This window comes from Medicago sativa, chromosome 4 (genome assembly GCF_051527215.1).
Source record: "Medicago sativa cultivar Bolivia chromosome 4, Bolivia_mono, whole genome shotgun sequence".
Lineage (NCBI taxonomy): Eukaryota > Viridiplantae > Streptophyta > Magnoliopsida > Fabales > Fabaceae > Medicago > Medicago sativa.
Genome location: NC_140752.1, coordinates 4,991,480 through 5,015,137, shown reverse-complemented (window position 1 = coordinate 5,015,137; position 23,658 = coordinate 4,991,480). Strand labels below are relative to the sequence as shown.

Sequence of the window (23,658 nt, the reverse complement as noted above, 5' to 3'; positions counted from 1 at the left end):
AACATCCAATTCTTGCAAAAAAAACTAACATTTTTCGGTTTATCAGAAATTCGTAGTCATAGGGCACCTATAATTCAATGGCTGCTTCACTTGATATCCAACAGACGTTCCAACCAAATTTGATGGTAGTTTACCTTACCCGTGCAAACAAAAATCACCTGCAACAATATGGCAGTAGCAGAAATGGACCTTCCATTATGAAAGGAAGCTTTGTCATGTTGCAACCCTGTATAAATCAGACAACATATAACTCCGGAGAATCCTTTAAATAGTTTTAACTTCAACGCATTTAACATTAATGCTGTGTGATCAAATGGAGTCATGAATGCCAGGGTGGATCTAGTTTAAAAAGCCTGGGAGTGTACTTTAGAAGACAAAATACAAGTTATATTCGGTGATTCAAAAATCAAACAAATGAATTTTACGAACTTCATAGTTAATTACATAGTTATGCCAATTTCAACCATTAATTTTCTAATCACCGATTATAACACCATATTTTATCGCCTAAAGTACGCCCCCAGTTCACATAAACTAAATTTGAAAAACAGGAGGCTAAAAAAGTGGTGTAATGACAATGATAATGAGAGTGGAAAGGGTAGATGGATCATTGATGTCATGTCAAGCCATGCCATGAAAATAAAGAAAGCATCACAATAATATGTCATGTCAAATAAACAACACATGAACCTAAAGTTGGAAGCAGATACCAATGCCTGTTTGGATAAGCATCCCTAAATACCAATGTATACAGAAAAGTCTAATGACCATAAAGCACATTTCAAACAAAATTTAGACACATGCACAGTTCCTACAAATGATAACGCCATCTAAACACCTATGAAACTAATCTGGGAAACAACACATGCTGCCGATAAATGCATGTCTGATATTAGTATAACATAGCCAAATGAATGTATATGATGCCACTGTGCATTCATTAACATGAGCAGGGATGATAATGGCGATGACTTGATAATCAATGGATGCATGAAACAGCTGCAAGATGCATCCTATAATGTAGTAATATTGGTTGAAGCATAAAGAACAGAGTACATCCCCTTCAAGCTACTGATAAGTCATTGCTACTGGAGCTCCATTGGCACCAGGAACAGCCATAGGGTAGGTTCCATCTTTTCTTTTTCCAAATGGATTTTTGGAATATCTGCTAAGAAGTCAAGAAAAGTACAAAAGAATTCCTTGCCTACAACAGAATGGAGAAACCACAAGCAGTTTTATACCAAATTGAATGCAAAGTATGAGTGTTTTTTGAATGCACATTGAGAGAAACCATTGAATTTACCAATACTTAGTTTTGGCATTGAAAAATATAAGGCTTCAGCCCTGAATTTACCAATACTTAGTTTTGGCATTGAAAAACCATTGAAAAAACAAATGAAAGAAACTCACGGTTCCAGTATCAGTGATGAAAAATACATGGTAAGTTGGAATAAGTGCAAGCAAGCAAATAAGCAAAAATTTCTAATGTATTCTACTATTTCCCAGTCATAAACCCCAGATGCTGGGTTAATAGAGAATGAACATATGAATGAAAGAAAAAAATCAAGAAAACAAAGCTTCAGATGCTCCACAATAAAAAAGGATATTGTATCCGCATGCCAATTGAACCAGAACTTGGGATAACAGCACCCTGCAGATTGTGGTGCACATTTGTAGCACTATTCACATCCTGCAATAGGTTATTGGATACCAAGTATTAGCATAAACATAAGTCAGAAAAGATCCAGACAATAAAAGGCACAAATATGAACAAAGTTTACAGACTTCAAACTCAATGAAGCAAACTGTATGCCTCTCCTGCCTTATAATCTTCATTTGCTTAAAGCCAGGTTGTCTGCATTACAAAGCCAAGTTCAACAGATTAATCCAATATATGACACGGCATAGAAAATGCTACATAAACTGAACAGAAGAGCTGTGTCAAAGGATAAGTTTTACATACACACTGAAAAGGCCCCTCACTTCTTCCTCATTAATGTTCTCTCCCAAGTTCCCAATAAACAGGGTGTTGCAAGGAGGGTTATCTTTAGTGTTCTGTACAGAAAATTTAATGTTAACACATTGCATTCAATATCTATCATTGATAAACAATATTAACGGAAGTATAAAAAAACATTTATTAGATAACAGAGCAAAACAAACATCACTGCATGATAATAACTAAGGTAAAACCAACTATGAATATACTTCGAACAAATAATACTTCTGTTTGACCCTTTAAACATCATATTTTTTCCAGTAGGATGTACATAACACATTTAAACATTCATTCAGCAATTTAGAGGTATTAGTTGCTTTAATCTTGCCTTCTTTGGTAGTTAAAATAGAGATGTAATCTTTAAAATATGATTCTAAATCCAAGCAGAATATAGCAATTAAGTCAACAAGACATCCGACAAAACAAAGACAAATGCTTCCCCTCCCATATTCACTTTGAGATACAATTTTAGAACTCTTCTGTGCCCGTTCAGGACTTCAAGGACAGTTCATGAGCACATTAATAAGTAGATAAGTTGCGTGATCAATTTCTAACAGTTGAATGGTAATAATTATACCAACAAGAGAAAATATCAAGCCCTTTTCAACTACTCCCTCCATTTCACAATGAGTGTCGTTTAAGGTTGTCTTTCGCCCTCCATTTTGGCACATAGATTAAGAAATGGAATGAAATAATTAATAGACATAACACTTTTACTAAACTACCCTTACTTTATTAGAGAAAGACAAACTTAAAGTTGCATTGAAAATTCTGAGAGAAAAGTTGGAGTAATTATTGAGGGCAAAGTTGGAAAAATAAATTAAAGTTGCATTGAAAATGTAAAGTGACATTCATTTTGAAACAAATTTTTTTTCCCTAAAGTGACACTCATTATGAAACGGAAAGAGTAAAACAAAAGACATACAAGCAAACATTACAGAGCTTATAGCTAACGGAATATTAAAAAATTCCGCCTTATCTTTATAAATCACGAGCTCAAAATTGCACACGAAGGAGTAATGATATAACAATTAACATGAAGATGAGTGAAACCAAAGTAGCATTAACAGTTTAAAGCCATTCTCACCTGAATTGGAACATAACTGCTAGGTGAGATAGACACAGGAGCAGGCATTGGTACTTGTGCAACAGGATAGCCTGCATATGGATCATACGGAGGAGGAGGTGGTGGAGCCATATATCTAGACCATAAAAACAAACAAACTTTCAGTTAATAATATGGAGAAACAAACAATTTTTTTTTTTTTATCAATGTTGACAATTGCAGACCGCGGAAAATATCGGTTTTTCTAATTGCACTGAACAATAGTGGTATAATCCCCTATAGCAACTATTTCACAACATTTTGTACTAAATAGCAAATCACGAAACAATAGTGAGTTGTTCAAATTCTGCTACGCTATAGCCACTATTTGACAACATTGTTTTTACATATCATATGTCACACACACACATATATAGATGATGTTTGTGTTAGTTTACCCATGTGGTCCCCAAACAGGTGGTGGCGGAGGATGAAAAGGAGACGGAGTTACATAACCAGTATGATTATAATCCCCAGCTGTTCGTAACCGTTTACTTTGATCAAAAGCAACTGCATCAGCTCCTATTCCTACAAAAAAAATCAAAATAAGTAAACTTATATAATTTACAATGAAATGTCTTAGTGCGTGTTTGAATTCGGAGTTAAGTTTGGCAGAATCACAGTGTGTCACCATGATTTGAACAAACCTCTACCTTGGAGTTTCAACAAATCACAGTATCACCAATACCATAATTTAGTCTAAATCACCGTCATTCCAAACATGCACTTATTGTGAGATTCAACTATGAATCACGTACAAGGAAACCAAACATGACACAGACACATAATTTGAGAAAATAACATAATTTAATTTAAAATAATCACATGTGTCGGTATGAGACATGACACATCTGCCATCAGCAGAAGTGTCAATGTCGGTGATTGTCAGACACTAGACACTTGAGTCATGTCTTCGATCAGAAGTAGTAACAGTGCCACATAATTGAATAAAAATTGAATTGAATTGAATTGAATTGAATTATGACCTCGTTTAACAAAGAGATTTTTCTTAGCCATCTCAGTATGAAGAACAGATTTAGCCTCGGGATCAAAAAGCATATCCTGAAGAATATCTTTAGCAGCAATAGCTTGATGAGGAGAATTGAAGAGAGCAAAACCCATAGGCTTTTCGGCTTTGAAATTCAACTGAGAAGCTTCAAAACCAGGTAACCATCGACAAAGGTTTTGAAGTTCTCTCTCTTTAACATCTTCTGGAAGACCCGTTATAAATATGGTTCGAACCTGAAAAAGTATAATTGAATTGAATTGAATTGAAATAAATAATAGAAGAAGAGTGAAGGAAGTACTACCTCTTCGGAAGAAGGAGAAGGAATAGCGGTGGGTTGAGGAGGAGGAGGAGCGGCGGCGGGAGGCCATTGCTGGTGGTAAGGGTGGATGCCGTTGGCTGCCATGAATGAATCAAAATTCACAAATCAAAGAAAACCTAACCCTAACTTTTGAAGTAAATCCGGTGTCGTTTTACTCTAAACACTTCTCAAGTTCAAGTTGAAGTGGAAGATGCACCTCTCTTCTTTTTCTTTTTTTCTTGTGATCGATCGAGTCGAGCACAACAATTAATCACTTTTTTTTTTTTGTGGTGACAACAATTAATGACTATAATAATTTATCCTATTTTTTCCTTTAAAAACAAAAAGTATCCTATTTTTTTATAAAAAAAATTAGGGTGTGGGAAATAATTTATCTTATATTTTTTAAGGATTTTTATCTTATCTTATAAACTCTTTTTTAGCAACTTAAGGTACCACTCTTACTTGAAAAATAAAAACTTATATAATTGTGTAAACTTGATTAAAAAATGAGTTTAATTAGTACACATCTAATGATATATGTATAACAATGGTATATGTATAATGACAGAATATATTCATTATTATTTTTTTACAGAATATGCTGATTAAATTTTGAGGAAATATGACTGTGTAAATTTTTTCAATATATATATATATAGAGCCGTTCTTTGGGGAGTGCAAAGAGTTCAACCGAGCTGGGCCTCTCAAATGGATGGGCCTCAAGAAAAAAACTATTGCTCAATATCCTCACCTCCACTCTAAAAAGAAAAATAAACATGTTTCATGTTTCAATTTTTAAGTAAAAACTCATGTTCCATGTTTCTATTTCTAATTTAAAAAACACGTCTTTAGTAAAAATAATTGCTAATTTTGATTTCAGTGGCTAATAATCATTATACGGTGTTATTTTCAATTTAAATAGAAGATTATGTTGGAACAAAATGTGTTTAACAATGAACCTTAAAGGGTTTTGATGATAACAAGGTATTAAAAATTGTAAATTGGACTAGCTAATATTTGTTCAAGTGTACAGGACCATAATTATAAAGTTACATCATCATTGGTTCTGAATGAGCAAATAAAGAGCTATGGAAACAACAAAAATTTGAAGCTTGGACGCTCCTGAAGGCAACTTGCTACTGAAGAGAAAAAGCGCTCCTGAAGTCAAGCTGCTCCTGAAGAAATAGCGCTCCTGAAGTAAGCTGCTCCTGAAGAAGAGTGCTTCTGAAGACAAGAGGTCCAGAAGCCACATCATCAGAAGCTGCCTCATCAGAAGCCATTTCACCAGAAGCTGAATATCAACTGGATTTGCAAAGAATCAAGAATTGAAGAATTATCAATGCAAAAGCTGTCTATTGGATTCGAAAACACAAACAAAGGATTAGTGGAGTTTGCAACGGTCATTTCAAAGGTGTTTGAAGGCGTGTGTTTGCAATTTGGACGAAAGCGTTGACATTGTACTTTGTACGAATTGTACAACCACGTTCTCCACTACTCTGTTTTGTGTCCACGCTACAGGACAAGAAAACAGCTCCAGAATACGGTTTCGCCTGCATAGATGTTCCTTTGGATAAGGAATGGATTTCAAATTTGTTCTTCATAGGACAACAACCAAATCAGGCAATATATCATTGGTGAAAGATCAAGCTTCAACAACGACTCTTTGGTGCGCTGGCAATTTCACAACGTCTCTTTCACACCTCTATATAAAGGAGTGAAGACCTAGAGATTTGGTAATGCAAGAACGCTGAACGAAAGACTCACAAGATTTTCACAAGTACCAAACCTCTGCTGAAATTGTTCTGCATTCACTTAGAATTTCTGTGTCTCAAGTCATATCTTAGAAATTCTTAAGTCCATTGAGTCTGTATCTGATTTGTATTGTGAGCACCTCTGATTGTATATCAAGTGTTCAACCTTAAACAATTTTCTGTGTAATTTTGTTTAGTTAAGAAGTCTCTTGCAGTTGTGCTTGAGCAGGAAGTCTCTTGATTGTGTTCTTGAGCAAAGGAAGTCTCTTGCTTGTGTGCTTGAGCATTGGAAGTCTCTTGCTTGTGTGCTTGAGCATTTGTAATCAGATATTACTCATAGTGAAATCTCCTTGGAAGTGCAAGGGGGACTGGACTACTTCCGAATTGTGGAAGGAACCAGTATAATTGCTTTGTGTCGTTCTTCTTCTCTCTCTCTCTGTTTTATTCCGCTGCATTTAGATTCTGATTATCACTTCAGAAGCTGTCTCACTTAGCTTCTGATCAGTGTGTTCAGTTTTTAGGAGAAACGAAGAATTTTTCTAAAACACAATTCAACCCCCCTTCTTGTGTTTTTCTCACCTTCAATTGGTATCAGAGCCTGGTTTGTTGTGTAACACTTAACCGTGCAACAGTCAAAGATCTGAGAAAAACATGACTACTCCTCCTCCTAATGGTTCTGGTTCTAGTGATACTAGCTATAAAAATGTTTCACATGATTATAGTGATAGTAAGAAAACCAGTATTGGAAAAGTTCCAAAGTTCAATGGAGATGTTGAAGAGTTCTCTTGGTGGAAGACCAACTTTTACAGTTACATCATGAGCCTAGATAAAGAATTATGGGATATTCTGGAAGATGGTGTTGGTGATTTAGTCCTTGATGAAGAAGGAGCTGCTGTGGATAGAAAGAAACATACTCCAGAACTGAGGAAACTTTACAAGAAGCATCATATTATCAGAGGAGCTCTTGTCACTGCCATACCCAAAGCAGAATACATGAAGATGAGTGAAAAATCCACTGCTAAAGCTATGTTTGCTTCTCTCTGTTCAAATTATGAAGGGAGCAAGAAGGTCAAAGAAGCAAAGGCTCTCCTGCTTGTACATCAGTATGAGTTATTCAAGATGAAGGATGATGAAACTATTGAGGAAATGTACTCAAGGTTTCAAACCTTAGTTTCTGGGCTACAGATTCTAAAGAAGAGCTATGTTGCTTCTGATCATGTAAGCAAGATACTCAGAAGCTTACCTGCCAGATGGAGACCAAAGGTGACTGCCATTGAGGAAGCTAAAGATTTAAACACTTTAAGTGTCGAAGATCTTGTTAGTTCTCTCAAAGTTCATGAGTTAAGTCTTAATGAACATGAGTCTACTAAGAAGAGTAAATCAATAGCTCTTCCATCCAAAGGCAAGTCATCAAAAGCTCTCAAAGTGGTTGAATCTGAAGAGGAAGAACAGTCAAGTTCAGATTCTGAACCAGATGCTGCAGAAATGGCCATGCTCTCAAACAGACTTCAATATCTGGCCAAGAAGAACAGAAAGTTTCTCTCCAGAAGGGGTAACTCCAGAAGCTCAAGGAAAGAAGATCAGAAGGGATGCTTCAACTGTAAGAAGCCAGGTCACTTCATTGCTGAATGCCCTGATCTTCAAAGAGAAAAGTCAAAGGACAAGTCAAAGAGGTCTACATTCAAACCAAGCAAATTCAAGAAGCAGATTAAGCAGAGTTTAATGGCAACCTGGGATGATTTGGGTAGTGAATCTGGATCTGATAAAGAGGAAGCTGATGAAGATGCAAAGGTAGCTGTTGGGTTGGTAGCAACAGCAACTTCAGAAGCTGGGTCAGATTCAGACTCAGAAGATGAAAACGAGGTATATTCCAAAATTCCCAGAGATGAACTTGTTGAGTCACTTAAAGAACTTCTTACACATTTTGAAGTAAGAACCAATGAGTTGAAGGATTTAAAAGAAAAATATGCTGATTTGGTACAACAGCAAAAATCAACTTTATTGGATCTGAAAGCTTCTGAACAAGGACTTAGGGGCTTTGACTTCATGTGTAAAACATATGAAGATCAGCTCAGGTTCTTATGTCAGAAGCTACAAGAAAAGTGTAATGAAAAACCTTTAAGTAACCATGAAATTGCTCTTGAAGATTTTATTATATCTGGCATTGACAGAAGCAGAGTGGCTTCTATGATTTATAGCATTTACAAGAACAATGGCAGAGGAATTGGCTTTCCAGAAGTGAAACTGGAGAAAACCAATCTAAAGTCTTGTTGTGAATGCATCAAGGAAGGTCTGAAAACATTCTTTGTACCAGAAGGGGCTGAGTTGGAAACTGTTGTTCAATCAGAACCTGAAGCTTCTAGTTCTAAGGCTAAGATTACTTCAAAGCCAAAGAACTCTAAGTCAAAGGCTATGATCAAATCTGATTCCAAAACTTCAAAGGTTAGGATCCTGAAAAGATCAGAACCTATTCCTCAGAGTCTGGTGAAACCAAAATCTGGGGTTCTGAAGTCTAAGTTTCAGAAGAAGACAGTTACTGCTTCTGAAGTACCAAAACCTAAGGTGATGGTTAATCAGAAGCAACCCAACTCACAGCACAAGGTACAAGAAGTGAAGAGTAAAGCCTTAAGTACTAACCTTCCAGGACCCATAGAACAATGGGTACCTAAATCTAAAAATGTCAATGATGCAGGTATGTCTAAGAGCAGTGCCAAAGCAAAGATCATGGTACCTAGACAGTGGTTGCTCAAGACACATGACAGGAGACAAGTCCATGTTCCTCAGCCTAACAATGAAAGAGGGAGGAAATGTGAAATTTGGAGGCAACCAGTCAGGCAAGATCATAGGTACAGGAACTATTGGTAACTCCTCTACCTCAATTAATAATGTATGGTTGGTAGATGGTCTTGAACATAACCTTTTGAGCATTAGTCAATTTTGTGATAATGGTTATGATGTGCTTTTTGAAAAACCCAACTGTACAGTAATCAACAAGGAAGACAAATCCATTGTGTTCAAAGGAAAGAGAGTTGACAATGTCTATAAAATCAATTTTTCTGAACTGGCTGATCAGAAGGTGATGTGCCTACTATCAGTGAATGATAAGAAATGGATGTGGCACAGAAGGTTGGGACATGCTAACTGGAGGTTAATCTCTAAGCTTAGTAAGTTACAACTTGTGAAAGGGCTACCAGACATTGACTATCATTCAGATGCACTCTGTGGTGCATGTCAGAGAGGGAAAATTGTGAAATCATCTTTTAAAACCAAAGACATTGTTTCAACCTCAAGACCTTTAGAATTACTCCATATTGATTTATTTGGACCAGTGAGTACTGCATCCCTATATGGAAGTAGATATGGATTAGTCATTGTTGATGATTACAGCAGATGGACTTGGGTGAAATTCATAAAGAGTAAAGATGTTGCGTGTGATGTATTCAGTAGCTTCTGCACTCAAATTCAATCTGAAAAAGAATCAAAAATTTTGAAAGTCAGAAGTGATCATGGTGGAGAATTTGAAAATGAGCCATTTGAAGCTTTTTGTGAAAAACATGGAATTTTCCATGAGTTCTCTTCTCCTAGAACACCACAACAAAATGGGGTTGTAGAGAGAAAGAATAGAACCTTACAAGAAATGGCCAGAACCATGATTCATGAAAACAATTTACCAAAACATTTTTGGGCAGAAGCAGTGAATACAGCATGCTATGTTCAAAACCGGATCTATATTAGACCTATTTTGGAGAAAACAGCATATGAACTCTTTAAAGGAAGAAAACCCAATATCTCTTACTTTCATCAATTTGGATGTACATGTTACATTCTGAACAACAAGCTCTACCTAAAGAAATTTGATGCCAAGGCCCAAAGAGGAATCTTTTTAGGTTACTCTGAAAGGTCAAAGGCATACAGAGTGTATAATTCAGAAACACTTTGTGTTGAAGAATCTATGCACGTTAAATTTGATGACAAGGAGCTTGAAGATAAAACTTCAAAGCAAGGTGAAAGTTCTGCAGAGATACAGGTTCCTGAAGCCACTCCAGAACCTGATCAGATAGCTGAATCTGAAGATAGTTCAGAAGCTGAACCCACATCAGAAGCACAAGATGAAGCTGCTTCTGATGAAGCACAAGATGGCTCACATCAAGCAGATCCTCCCAGAAACACATTCAAACACAAGTCTTCACATCCTGAAGAGCTAATCATTGGAAACAAAGATAGTCCAAGAAGAACAAGATCACATTTCAGACAAGAAGAGTCAATGATTGGACTAATCTCAATGATTGAACCTACAACAGTTGATGAAGCACTTTCAGATGATGGATGGATCCTAGCTATGCAAGAAGAGTTGAATCAATTTCAAAGAAATGATGTGTGGGATCTGGTACCCAAACCTCAGCACAAGAACATTATTGGAACAAAATGGGTATTCAGAAACAATCTGAATGAGCAAGGTGAAGTAACAAGAAACAAAGCCAGACTTGTTGCACAAGGGTATAGTCAACAAGAAGGCATTGATTACACTGAAACGTTTGCTCCAGTTGCAAGATTGGAAGCAATCAGGTTACTTCTTTCCTATGCAGTTAATCATGGCATAATATTATATCAAATGGATGTCAAGAGTGCATTTCTAAATGGTGTCATAGAAGAAGAAGTGTATGTCAAGCAACCTCCTGGATTTGAGGATATTAAATATCCTGACCATGTTTTTAAACTGAAGAAATCACTATATGGCTTGAAACAAGCTCCCAGAGCTTGGTATGATAGACTAAGTAATTTCTTAATCAAAAATGATTTTAAAAGAGGACAGGTTGATACTACACTCTTCAGAAGGACCCTTGAGAAAGATATTCTTGTTGTGCAAATATATGTTGATGATATAATATTTGGTTCTACTAATGCATCTCTTTGCAAGGAATTTTCTGAGTTAATGCAGGATGAATTTGAAATGAGCATGATGGGAGAGCTGAAGTTCTTCCTGGGCATTCAAATCAATCAATGCAAAGATGGAGTCTATGTTCATCAATCAAAGTACACAAAGGAGCTTCTGAAGAAGTTCAAACTTGAAGATTGTAAAGTGATGAACACTCCAATGCACCCTACGTGCACCTTAAGCAAAGAAGATGAAGGAGCTAAAGTAGATCAGAAGCTGTATAGAGGTATGATTGGTTCTTTGTTATACCTCACTGCATCTAGGCCAGATATTTTATTCAGTGTATGCTTATGTGCAAGATTCCAATCAGATCCTAGAGAATCTCATATGACTGCTGTCAAGAGAATCTTCAGGTATTTGAAAGGAACGACCAATCTTGGACTCCTTTATAGGAAATCCTTAGATTATAAGCTAATTGGATTCTGTGATGCTGATTATGCTGGTGATAGGATTGAAAGAAAGTCAACCAGTGGCAATTGTCAATTTCTGGGTGATAATCTTATATCCTGGGCTAGCAAAAGACAAACAACTATTGCTATGTCTACAGCAGAAGCAGAATACATTTCAGCTGCAAGTTGTTGTACACAACTACTTTGGATGAAACATCAGTTGGAAGATTATCAGATAACTGCTAACAGTATTCCCATTTATTGTGATAATACTGCTGCTATTTGTTTGTCTAAAAATCCAATTTTGCATTCAAGAGCGAAGCACATTGAAATCAAACACCATTTTATCAGAGATTATGTTCAAAAAGAAATTTTAGATATACAATTCATTGATACTGAAAATCAATGGGCTGATATATTTACTAAGCCTTTAACTGTTGAAAGATTTGATTTTATAAAGAAAAATTTGAACATGCACTTTGTATCCGATTAAATGCTTGCTTGCTCCTGAATAGGATTTTAGGTTCTGAAGTTAGTTCAGAAGCGGTAGTCCATCAGAAGCTCTTTATTGAGGTTCTGAGGAAAACTCGCTTCTGATGATGACGTCAGCATCTGAAGTCCAGAAGCTGGATTTGTTGCTTCTGAATAGTTGAATTAGTGGAAACGTTGGAAGTTACCTTTTAAAAAGTAACTTCTGGCCCACTAACTGGGTAGTTACTCTGTGAACTTCTTACGTGGTCTGTATGTGTTGGTGTATAACTAAAAGGGCAATGATGATTTAAAAGCTTTGAAAGTACTTTTCACGCGCCCCCAATTTTGTCATTAATGTTATGTTTGTTTGTCTCTTTTGAATTGCAATCGTTTTACTTTTAACACTTTGTCAATTCACACACTACTCACTCACAACAAACACATTTGCTCTCAAACCTCTTGCGAAGTAAGCGCATTCTCTCAACCTTAGAACCCTAAAATCTTCATCTTCTTCAAATCTTCGTCAATCATCAAATGGCATCATCAAGCTCAAAAGTTTCAGAACCTACATCAAACAAGCAAAGCGTATCAGAATCTGGGTCCATCTACAAAGAGAAGACTATGGATATTCCATGGAAATCCTTAATCGTCCAAGTAGAATCACCAGTGGACTTCACTTCACTCATGAAGTACGAAGTGGACATGGAAGGCTACGTAGAAACTCAGAAACTGTCTGGCTACTTCAACATGCTAAATGGGCCAACATATGTGAACTTGGTCAAAGATTTCTGGTTAAGGGCTGAAATTGTCAATAGAAAGTCTGTGAAGGCAGCAGATAAACCAGCTGGGTCGAAGAAAGGAAAGAAGGAGATTGAGTTGAATCCCACTTCCTTCAGTAGCCTTGAGATAAGGTCTGAAGTGATGGGTATTCCCGTAATCATCACAGAGGAGATTGTTGCTAAAGCTTGTAGAATGGATGCAGAAGGGAGGTTTCAAGAAATTGTTAAGAAGGATGATGTCCTGCTGCAAAACTACTACAACACTCTTCTGGGTGGTAACAAAGATGCTAAGCCTTCTGAAATGGAGATTCACAATAGAATGTTGGTGAAATTCAGCAACGATTGCTTCTTTCAAAGAGCAGGTGGGTCTGATCAACCCAACAACCAACAGAAGCTAGCAATCTACTTCATGACCAATCTGGAAAAGATAAACTTTCCAAGATATGTATTGGATCATCTCTGCTGGGCTATTAATGAAAGCACAGTCAAAGGAAGGAAACAAGTGCCCTATGGAAGATTGCTCTCTGAGATCTTTTATCAAGGGAAGGTGCTGGATTTGTTGAGAAGAACAAGGGATGCTTCTGATAAATGCTTCGAAGTTTCTACTGCAGAGAAGACTATCAGTAGCAAGACTTTGCATTCAATGCACTTTTTCAAGACAGCTCCTAAAGATGAGAAATGGTTGGAGTTGACCACAGAAGAATCTGAGATTATCAGGGACTTTCCTTCCATAGTTAAGGAAAGTAATCCTGAACACTTAGCTAGATTAGTAGCTGAGTACGTCTTGGAGGAAGATGCGAGGTCTCAGGAGGAAGCTGCTCTTGCTAAAGGGAAAGGCAAGAAGGCCAAAGCAGTTGCTGTGTCAGAAGCTGCTGTTTCTGATGCACCTAAAGGAAAAAGGGCCAGAACTAGTTCTGAATCTGATGCTGCTCCTACTAAAGGAAATAAGGCCAGAACTAGTACTGAGTCAGAAGCTGCTAAACCTGTTTCTATCAAGGAAAAAGGAAAGATGCAGAAGGTTGGTGCTGCCTCTATTCCTCAGAAAAGAAGAAAAGGTAAGGCAGATTTGGTAATCACCCAAGAGCATCTGGAGGAAGCTCTTGAAGAAATGGAGAAAGAAGAGGCTGATCCCAAGCTGAAGAAGAAGAAGGCTCCCCTTCAACTTGTGAGTCCTATGGTTGAGATGACTCCAATAAGGAAAAGGATGGCAGATGAACGTGCTTCTGATCTTATATCAGACAGAAAGGAACAAAAAGCACAATACATTCATCAAAGAGATGAAAAGCTCAAGGCCTTGGGATTGGAAGATTGTGATAGGTTCTACAAAGATAAATTGGCTGAAGTAAGAGCCATTGCTGGTAAGCCTACTGAAGACAATGAGGAAGACGATATGATGCTCATTTTTGAAAATGCTCCAGAAGAGGGAACTTCAGAAGTAGTTCCTCAAGCTGCTGATCCACAAAAGATCACTTCTGAAGCTGGCCCTGCAGATCAGGTAATTCAGATTCCAGTCACCTCTCTCCCCATTTCACCCTCTTCACCATCAGCACCTGAACCAATAGAAGACACTTCTGTCTTAGACAATCTTGCTCTCCACTACTCAGGTGAGTTACCCATAGACAGATTTACTTCAGAAAAGGCCTCTGAAGCAACTCCAGAAGCAGCTGCTTCTGAAAATGTTGTTTCAGAAAACCCCCATCAACAAACACCTGAACCACATAAACCCACAACACCTCCACAATCACCAACAGCTACCATTGACCCCCAACTCAACACTCAAACATCATCTTCACCACAACAACCACCAACTGAAACTGAATTTCAACCTTTACCTGAACACTCCCCAGAACCAACTCCCATGGATGTTGACATCTCTCTAGTCAATGTTCAAGCCTCAACCTCTACCACTCACATTGCCTCTGACCAGCCTTCATCTTCAAACACACAAACACACTTTACCATTCCAGTTCCTAACCCTGTTCAAGATTTGGAAATCAGTGATTCTGATCTTTAAATCCTTGAACAACCACCCTCAAACATCCTGGAATCTAGATATATTAATTCTGAGCTTCTCTCAATCCTGAGTCAGTTGCATAATCTTGTGGATCAACGAAGGACAATTGATCTCACAAGTGCATATGATGACTCCTGGGCATCTCTTCAGAACCGGGCAACTGAGCTAATTGAAAACATAAGGGCTAAGTGCATCAGAAGCAAGGAAGCTTCTGTCAGGAAGTTAATGGAGCATCTGAATCAGAGTCTCAGAGTAAGAAGTTCTACACTGCTCCTGGCAAACCAGCCTTTCTTCTCAGAAACGGACTACTTGACCAGAGAAGCCAGGTTGTGTAAGCTTCTGAAGAAACAGATGGCACAACAGCAGCAAGAAGCTAAGGAAAGGGAACAGGCTCTTCTCCAGAGGCAACAACAGCTTGAAGAACTGTTGCAGAAGAAGATTGAAGAAATGGAGGAGATGAAGAAACAACATCAAACCAACCCTTAGTTGCACACCCTTGTGTTTTTCTTTTTGTTTGTTGTTTGTTTTAAATTCCTAGTCCTTGCTTCTGAAACCATTCTGATTTAATTCTCTTTGCTTCTGAATGCTTACTGATTCTGACTGTTTAGCTGCTTCTGACAATTGATATACATGTTCATATATTTTGCTCTGACTTATTTAGTTCACTTTCTTTTATACTCTCTTTTGTTTGAGTTTTTCTCAAATCTTTTTGTCTTTTATGCTTATTTTAATTTTTTTTGATAATGACAAAAGGGGGAGTATATGTGACAAGTATTTAAAGGCTCTGAGCCCCATTAATGGCATTTGAAATTTTTGAAAAACTTCTATCATTTTTTCTTACCTTATTGGTATAAGCTATGAACGAACGAAGGAGTATCAAAATTCAAGTAAAATTAATTGAACCATTCTTCTTATCTATAAGTTAATTCTTTCAATGATTCAATTTTGTTTTTAAGCTCTGATAATTTTATTGCGCGAAAAATGAATTTAATTAACCTGGATAGAACTTAGGGGGAGCTTACAAACCTCACCTTAAAGACTATCAGACTCAGGGGGAGTTTGAGCTTACAAACCTCAGATTCTGAGCTTACAAACCTCAGAACCCCAAAATCAACTTGTTAATTAGATTAACAACAATTGATCAATTTTAAATACTTTTGTTTGTCATCATCAAAAAGGGGGAGATTGTTGGAACAAAATGTGTTTAACAATGAACCTTAAAGGGTTTTGATGATAACAAGGTATTAAAAATTGTAAATTGGACTAGCTAATATTTGTTCAAGTGTACAGGACCATAATTATAAAGTTACATCATCATTGGTTCTGAATGAGCAAATAAAGAGCTATGGAAACAACAAAAATTTGAAGCTTGGACGCTCCTGAAGGCAACTTGCTACTGAAGAGAAAAAGCGCTCCTGAAGTCAAGCTGCTCCTGAAGAAATAGCGCTCCTGAAGTAAGCTGCTCCTGAAGAAGAGTGCTTCTGAAGACAAGAGGTCCAGAAGCCACATCATCAGAAGCTGCGTCATCAGAAGCTGCAGAAGTCATATCATCAGAAGCTGCATCATCAGAAGCTGCCTCATCAGAAGCCATTTCACCAGAAGCTGAATATCAACTGGATTTGCAAAGAATCAAGAATTGAAGAATTATCAATGCAAAAGCTGTCTATTGGATTCGAAAACACAAACAAAGGATTAGTGGAGTTTGCAACGGTCATTTCAAAGGTGTTTGAAGGCGTGTGTTTGCAATTTGGACGAAAGCGTTGACATTGTACTTTGTACGAATTGTACAACCACGTTCTCCACTACTCTGTTTTGTGTCCACGCTACAGGACAAGAAAACAGCTCCAGAATACGGTTTCGCCTGCATAGATGTTCCTTTGGATAAGGAATGGATTTCAAATTTGTTCTTCATAGGACAACAACCAAATCAGGCAATATATCATTGGTGAAAGATCAAGCTTCAACAACGACTCTTTGGTGCGCTGGCAATTTCACAACGTCTCTTTCACACCTCTATATAAAGGAGTGAAGACCTAGAGATTTGGTAATGCAAGAACGCTGAACGAAAGACTCACAAGATTTTCACAAGTACCAAACCTCTGCTGAAATTGTTCTGCATTCACTTAGAATTTCTGTGTCTCAAGTCATATCTTAGAAATTCTTAAGTCCATTGAGTCTGTATCTGATTTGTATTGTGAGCACCTCTGATTGTATATCAAGTGTTCAACCTTAAACAATTTTCTGTGTAATTTTGTTTAGTTAAGAAGTCTCTTGCAGTTGTGCTTGAGCAGGAAGTCTCTTGATTGTGTTCTTGAGCAAAGGAAGTCTCTTGCTTGTGTGCTTGAGCATTGGAAGTCTCTTGCTTGTGTGCTTGAGCATTTGTAATCAGATATTACTCATAGTGAAATCTCCTTGGAAGTGCAAGGGGGACTGGACTACTTCCGGATTGTGGAAGGAACCAGTATAATTGCTTTGTGTCGTTCTTCTTCTCTCTCTCTCTGTTTTATTCCGCTGCATTTATATTCTGATTATCACTTCAGAAGCTGTCTCACTTAGCTTCTGATCAGTGTGTTCAGTTTTTAGGAGAAACGAAGAATTTTTCTAAAACACAATTCAACCCCCCTTCTTGTGTTTTTCTCACCTTCAGATTAATCTTTTAAAAAAGTTGTGCATTTTTTTTATTAGGGGTCTATTTTTAATACGAGAGTCGAGTCTCCAGTTTTATAGGGACGGCCCTGTATATATATATATATATATATATATATATATATATATATATATATATATATATATATATATATATATATATATATATATATATAATTGTGTAAAAATAAACATGCTAATTTTTTTTTTTTGGATAAATTCGTCCTCGAAATAATAGAGTTGTGTCAACACGCCCTCGTACTATCGATATTTTAAATTGATCACTAAAACTTTAAATTGTTAATTTTTATATATATTATCTTATGCAATCACTCTTTAAAAAAAATATCTTATGCGATTGTAAAATAGCATTAAATTTTCAATTTGGTCTATTTTTGTTTGAAAAAATATTCCAAATTCTTCTTCGATATTATCAATTTAATGTCATTCTTTTTGTTTTTTTTTATAACAATTTAATGTCATTCTTTTTTTTTTGGCAACAATTTAATGTCATTCTAATCTGTGTAAATAAATAAATGGATTTGATTAGAATAATTTATTTTCATAAATTAGTTTTGAATGTTGATAGTAGATTAGATTATTACAGTTCTACAGTGATATGTATATTAAATGTTTTTCCAATACAGGATATAGCTTTAAGTTGAGATGGGTTTCATCATATGAAACACTTTAAGGTTTGAACACTGATGAAACCATTCTAATCTATCAATTTAGTGTCATTCTTTATTTCAATTTGATGTCAGTTCTACAGTATTATCAGTTCTCCAGTTTAACTTAATGTTTTCTAGCTTTAAGGTGTAGGATTCAAACGCTCATGAAACTTATCTCAACTGACAATACTGAAATTATTAAGTTAAACGCATTCATCAGTGTTTGAATCTTTAACCTTAAAGAACGTCTGAGTTTCACTGATGTTTACCACTTTGTCTATAGCCAAAAAAAAAAAAAATTAACTAATAATCACCAACCCATTGGTTTCTATTTGGATTTGATAACTTTAAATGGAAAAGTTACTATGACTTTCTCTTTATCTCTATTTTATATTGTTCTATCTCATTTTATGTTATTTCTCTTTTATTTTTCTCTCATAAAATATACTAAAGTCATCATGATTTTTCAGCCAGGAAGTCGCTAAAATCCAAATCTCATTTGTGCACGGCACGAACTACGTAATGCATTTAGAACGAAGTAAACTTTAAGGTTTGATTAGCCAAAGAACAACTGAAAAAGTATTGGATTCTATTTGTTTTACATTTTTACATGTTCCAAACTAACATTAAATTTTTCTCTGACAGATAATGGATTGGAACACTGAATTTATCTGTTTATGATGAGCAATTAATAATTTACACGTAAATTTATCAACATAATAGATAACATAAGCTTAACTAAAAAAACAGAAAGTCACAACAGAACAGAAGTTTGACAAATTCATTAAACATAGTAGATTATAGGTAAATAAACCATCAAAGGATGAATACAAATGGATTGCTTCTAGCTTGTGCAATTATATGAGCTAGTTCCACTTGGTTGGTGCATCACATTATGATTCTTACCTACCTTTTCCCTTTCAAATAATTGCACTAGTTTTGCAACTTTGAACAAAAGTCACAAACAAAATCATCAATTACAAAAGACAAACAACAAAATAGTTTGTACATATTTAAAGCTAGAAAACATAAACTGAAACCATGATACAAAACTTAGTACAGGTCACACACTACTAGCTGCTTTTGCTTTCAGCTAGTTTTATTTATACTCTATCATCCATTACTTCATAACCAAGCTATCACTTTTCTCAAGCTTTCTACTAAAATCAGAGACTCATTAACTTCATTTCTCCAATCAATACCTATATATATATAGTATTACTTTCTAACAATCACAAGATGAAATTCATATATTTATGAATCATCTATTTAAAGCTTGAGAAACACAAACTCCTCAATAGCAGGCACAGCTCCAATATTCTCAAGAGCTTCCTTATTTGGCTCTTCATCGACGCCAATAGCCATAAGCGCTTTCTTCCTACGCGATGTTCTTCCGACGCTCATAAAGCTCACATTCACATTTTTCTCGCCTAATATGTTTCCGACTTTACCAATCATCCCAGGCTGATCAGTCTGTCTGCACAAAATCAGATTCCCTTCTAAGCTCACATCCACACCAAAAGATCCCACACATGTAAGGTGTGGTGTACCATACTTCACTTTTCCGTCAATGCTTATCTGACCAGTCTCTGATACAGCACTTGCGAATTTGGACTCCACATTGGATATTTGTATCTGGATTGACTCAACAGGTAGCTCAGGAGACGCATCAACCACTACTCTTTCCTCGCTTATGCGAAGGCCTTTTTGCTTTGCGATGTAATCAGCATTTACAAGGTTGACAATTGTGTTTGATATTGGTTCAATAATGCCTTTTGTGATCATGGCTCGAAGAAGTCTGGTGTCTAGGTCATCGGGACCCCTGGCCGATCGGTAAACCACTTTTACAGATTGGATTCCACTTCCTCCGGATACCAACTGCACAGCTAACCTTCCTAGCTTCTCAGCCAGCACAACATATGGAGCCAATTCTGATAATACCTGGTGAAATTGCAAACAATTATGACAGAAATAAAATAAAAGCAAAAAAAGAACAATGCAGGTAAATCATAGATTTTTATGAGTTATGACCAATGTGACCTATGTCTAAACTAGTTCTAATTCAATTTTGAATTAAAAATAACAATACTATGCGATAGAATTTTACCCAAAGCATAGTTTAATTTCCATGGAGGCTGACTATGGTCTTTATTTGAGAAAAGCATACTAATGTTACAATGTGGTTGTTTTTTTACCTCAGGAGCAACCATAGGAGCATTGACAGCAGTTGCTGAAAGTTCACCATTCAATGCACCAACAACAGCCTCTGCTATTTCAATAGCCACACCCTCCTATTGAGTCAAAATTGATGAGAAAAAAAACTTGGTCAGAAAATTATGTGAGCTAAAAGGGAAGAAGAAGAAAAAATGCAAGTAGGATATTAAAAAAAAACAAACCTGTGCTTCTTTGGTGCTGGCTCCAAGATGAGGAGTGGCAATCACATTCTCATGTTGCACTAACTTACTGTCTTTGGCTGGAGGCTCCTCAGTGAACACATCAAGAGCTGCCTGCTCCACATTCAAACAAAATAGAAATGTCATTTGAATGGTTAACGCTATTCGCATATGTGATCAACACAATTCAGTGAATGGTTAACAGCTACGTTAAGATTAGATAACTTATTAATTTCAAATTTGACCATTGTTAATCGCGACTTCGTGTGCTTCAACTACTTGTAGATTTGAACACGACTTGACCACTATGCAATTGCGATTTCCAAAATAGTAATGGTAATTCAAGGAACATGTAAACTATAGGAACACGTTGTGACCACGATTTCCAAACGAGTTGAACATTGCTAGATTTCTGATAGTATAATAGCAATTCAAGGAACATGTTAATTGAAGTAAGAGGTTTGACCTGAGCAACAATTCCACTATCAAGAGCTTTGACTAAAGCATCTTCATCAATAACACCACCTCTAGCAACATTGATGATTCTCACACCCTTCTTCATCTTAGCAAAAGTATTGTCATTGAAAACTTTGTTAGTAGTTGGAGTGAGAGGCATGTGAAGTGAGATGAAATCAGCGGTTGAGATTGCTTGATCAAATGAAACTAATTCGACACCAACAGCACGTGCTCTATCAGCTGGAGCATAAGGGTCATGAGCAATCACATTCATTCCTAATCCTTTTGCACGCCTTGCCACTTCAGATCCAACTTTTCCAAATCCCATTATTGCTAATGTTTTCCCAACCATAGACACTCCAACATACTTGTTCCTCAGCCATTTTCCTGCAAAAATTATCAACATCTCATAATCCTCAACAAATACTCATAGTAGTGTAAAAACACACATATTATAGGACTACATTTATTTTTATGTAACATTAGTAAAATTCTTCACCTAAAAATGTACTTTTTGTGTACATAACTATTCATAATTTACTCAAAATCATCTTGCTATTTCAATACAACTATTTTTTAAAACCTTAAATATATTTCAAACAAGAGATCTAGCAAGGATCATCTCACAATCTCAACCCAACTGCAATTTAAAACTTTGGATATATCTCAAGCAAGTAATCTAGCAAAGATCACAACGTCGATTTCCAACGTTGAATATACGTCAATCATCATATATAAAAGATGTTGTCCGTATAAATTAAAAACTAACCTAACAACCAATTACTAACATTTGTCGTTAAAAAAAAAAAAAAAACTATTTTCCACTAATACTATTAAACTATATATGCATAGTTAGTGCATAGAATCATAGATCTATAAATTAACACATAAGATAAATCATGAACATGTACCATACCGGCTTTAAGGGAAGCATCAGCCTGAGAAACATTACGAGCCATAGCAGCAAGAAGAGCAATCCCATGTTCAGCAGCAGCAATAGTATTAGCAGTAGGAGCATTCACAACAAGACAACCAAATTCAGTAGCAGCTTGTAGATCCACATTATCAATCCCAACACCAGCTCTACCAACAACTTTCAACTTTCCTTTCCCTGCTTCAAACACTTGTCTTGTGACTTTCGTACCGCTTCTCACAATCAAAGCATCACAGCTTGAGATCTTCTTGCATAGGTCTTCTGGTGAAAGATCATAAGCACATTCCACATGTCCTAATTGTCTTAAAACTTGTAAGCCTGCTTCTCCGAGTTTCTCGGAGACCAAGATCGTTGGTTTTTCATTTTCATCGTTAACAACAGAAACAACGTTGTTGGTTTGAGTTGTTTGTTTTGTTTGGTCAACGGTTTTTAAAACACTGTTGACCACAAAACAACGTTGTTGAGAGTTAGCATGAGAGAGTTTAATGTTGTTGGTAATGATTCCAAAAGTGTTGGAGTTAAGGAATGAGAGATTAGAGGATTTTGAAGATTTGGTTTCAGAAGATGATGATGAAGAAGAGAAGATAGGTGAAGGAAGAATTGAGTTGGTACAAGAAGAGGAAGACATAGTTGCTCTGTTTTTTGTTTTGTTGTTGAATTGAATGAATGAATTTGCTCTGTTTCAATATAGATAGAAGAAAAGGTTTAGAGGGAAGGGTGTTGTTTACATAGAAATTTTGAATTGTGATTTGAGGCATTCATTGATTTAGCATTTCCTATATATAACAGAAACCAATAATAATTAAGGAGTTGATGTGCGGCAAATGAGAGATTTTTCTTCAACTTGAGGTTTGGTGGTTGGTGGAGGATTTTACTCATGCTATTTGTGTAGAATAACTATAACTATAACAATTAAATTAGGAGTATTTTTTTTTTTTTTTGTGGAAATTTGAATAAGCATTGATTTTCTTACTCTAATAAAAATATACCAAATATAAACAAAATATCAAATGTGTTTGATGCAAATTTAGACCAAATACATTTGACTTCTTTTTTTGATGTATTTGACTTTTGTTGTATACTTGATGTTGGAGAATACATCATCTGATCACTATTACTCCCTCGGGTCCTTATTATAAGAAACAATTGACTTTTTTGGTTCATAGAATAATTAATGCATCTTGTTATAAATATAGACTAGATACATCACTTATACAATAAACCTTAAAAGTCAACTTTTTCTTATAATAAGGAACGGAGGGAGTATAAGGGAAAAAAATTATTTAGTTTATTGAATAACTGGCGTATTTTGTCTATATTATAGACCATATACATAATTTATTCAATAAATCTAAAAAATAAATTTTTTTTTATAATATTAACCAGAGGAGGATAAAAATATATAGAAATACCATCAAAAGTTTATATGAAAGTTTTATATCAGATGATATAGGGTGAAAATGTATTTATTTTTTAGAAAAGATGAAAATGTATTTATATATAAAAATGAGCTAGATCAATAAGTGAGTCTTATAGAGTTGAGTTAGACCCCTTCAAATTTTAAGATGATATAAAAGTCTATGAATAATTGAAGAATATACAAATCTTATAATTATTTTCATAAGTGAAAGAAATCTCTCAAGTTAAATATCATTTTGTATTATTTTTTTTCACCAACTATCAATTTTTTATTGTTGAGTTTAATCAGATCCAAAGTTTAAGAACTACTACTAGTCTACTAGTGTGATCAAGATATAATGACTAACTGGGCTTTAAGCCCTCTTTGTAACAAAAAAAAAAAAAA

General features: G+C 35.8%; 2 protein-coding genes across 3 annotated transcripts; both read right to left on the bottom strand.

Annotated features, from left to right (window-relative positions):
* Positions 1 to 584: 584 nt before the first annotated feature.
* Positions 585 to 4,628, bottom strand: LOC146925679 (RNA-binding (RRM/RBD/RNP motifs) family protein). 2 transcript variants are annotated; one of them, XM_085706837.1, is made up of 8 exons: positions 4,415 to 4,628; positions 4,091 to 4,346; positions 3,503 to 3,632; positions 3,087 to 3,201; positions 1,964 to 2,055; positions 1,786 to 1,855; positions 1,608 to 1,690; positions 585 to 1,165 (listed from the first exon to the last, which is right to left on the bottom strand). In XM_085706837.1, the coding sequence occupies exons 1-8, from the start codon at positions 4,514 to 4,516 to the stop codon at positions 1,069 to 1,071; spliced, it is 945 nt and encodes a 314-aa protein (XP_085562963.1). In that variant the 5' UTR covers positions 4,517 to 4,628; the 3' UTR covers positions 585 to 1,068. The 2 variants fall into 2 exon arrangements, with proteins under 2 accessions (XP_085562963.1, XP_085562964.1); XM_085706838.1 differs by having other exon boundaries at positions 3,503 to 3,626.
* Positions 4,629 to 18,842: 14,214 nt separating this feature from the next.
* Positions 18,843 to 22,605, bottom strand: LOC146925678 (D-3-phosphoglycerate dehydrogenase 2, chloroplastic-like). The gene is made up of 5 exons (XM_085706836.1): positions 21,837 to 22,605; positions 20,931 to 21,307; positions 20,468 to 20,578; positions 20,267 to 20,362; positions 18,843 to 20,012 (listed from the first exon to the last, which is right to left on the bottom strand). Exons 1-5 carry the CDS (start codon positions 22,480 to 22,482, stop codon positions 19,341 to 19,343), a joined length of 1,902 nt encoding a protein of 633 aa, XP_085562962.1. The 5' UTR covers positions 22,483 to 22,605; the 3' UTR covers positions 18,843 to 19,340.
* Positions 22,606 to 23,658: the final 1,053 nt, after the last annotated feature.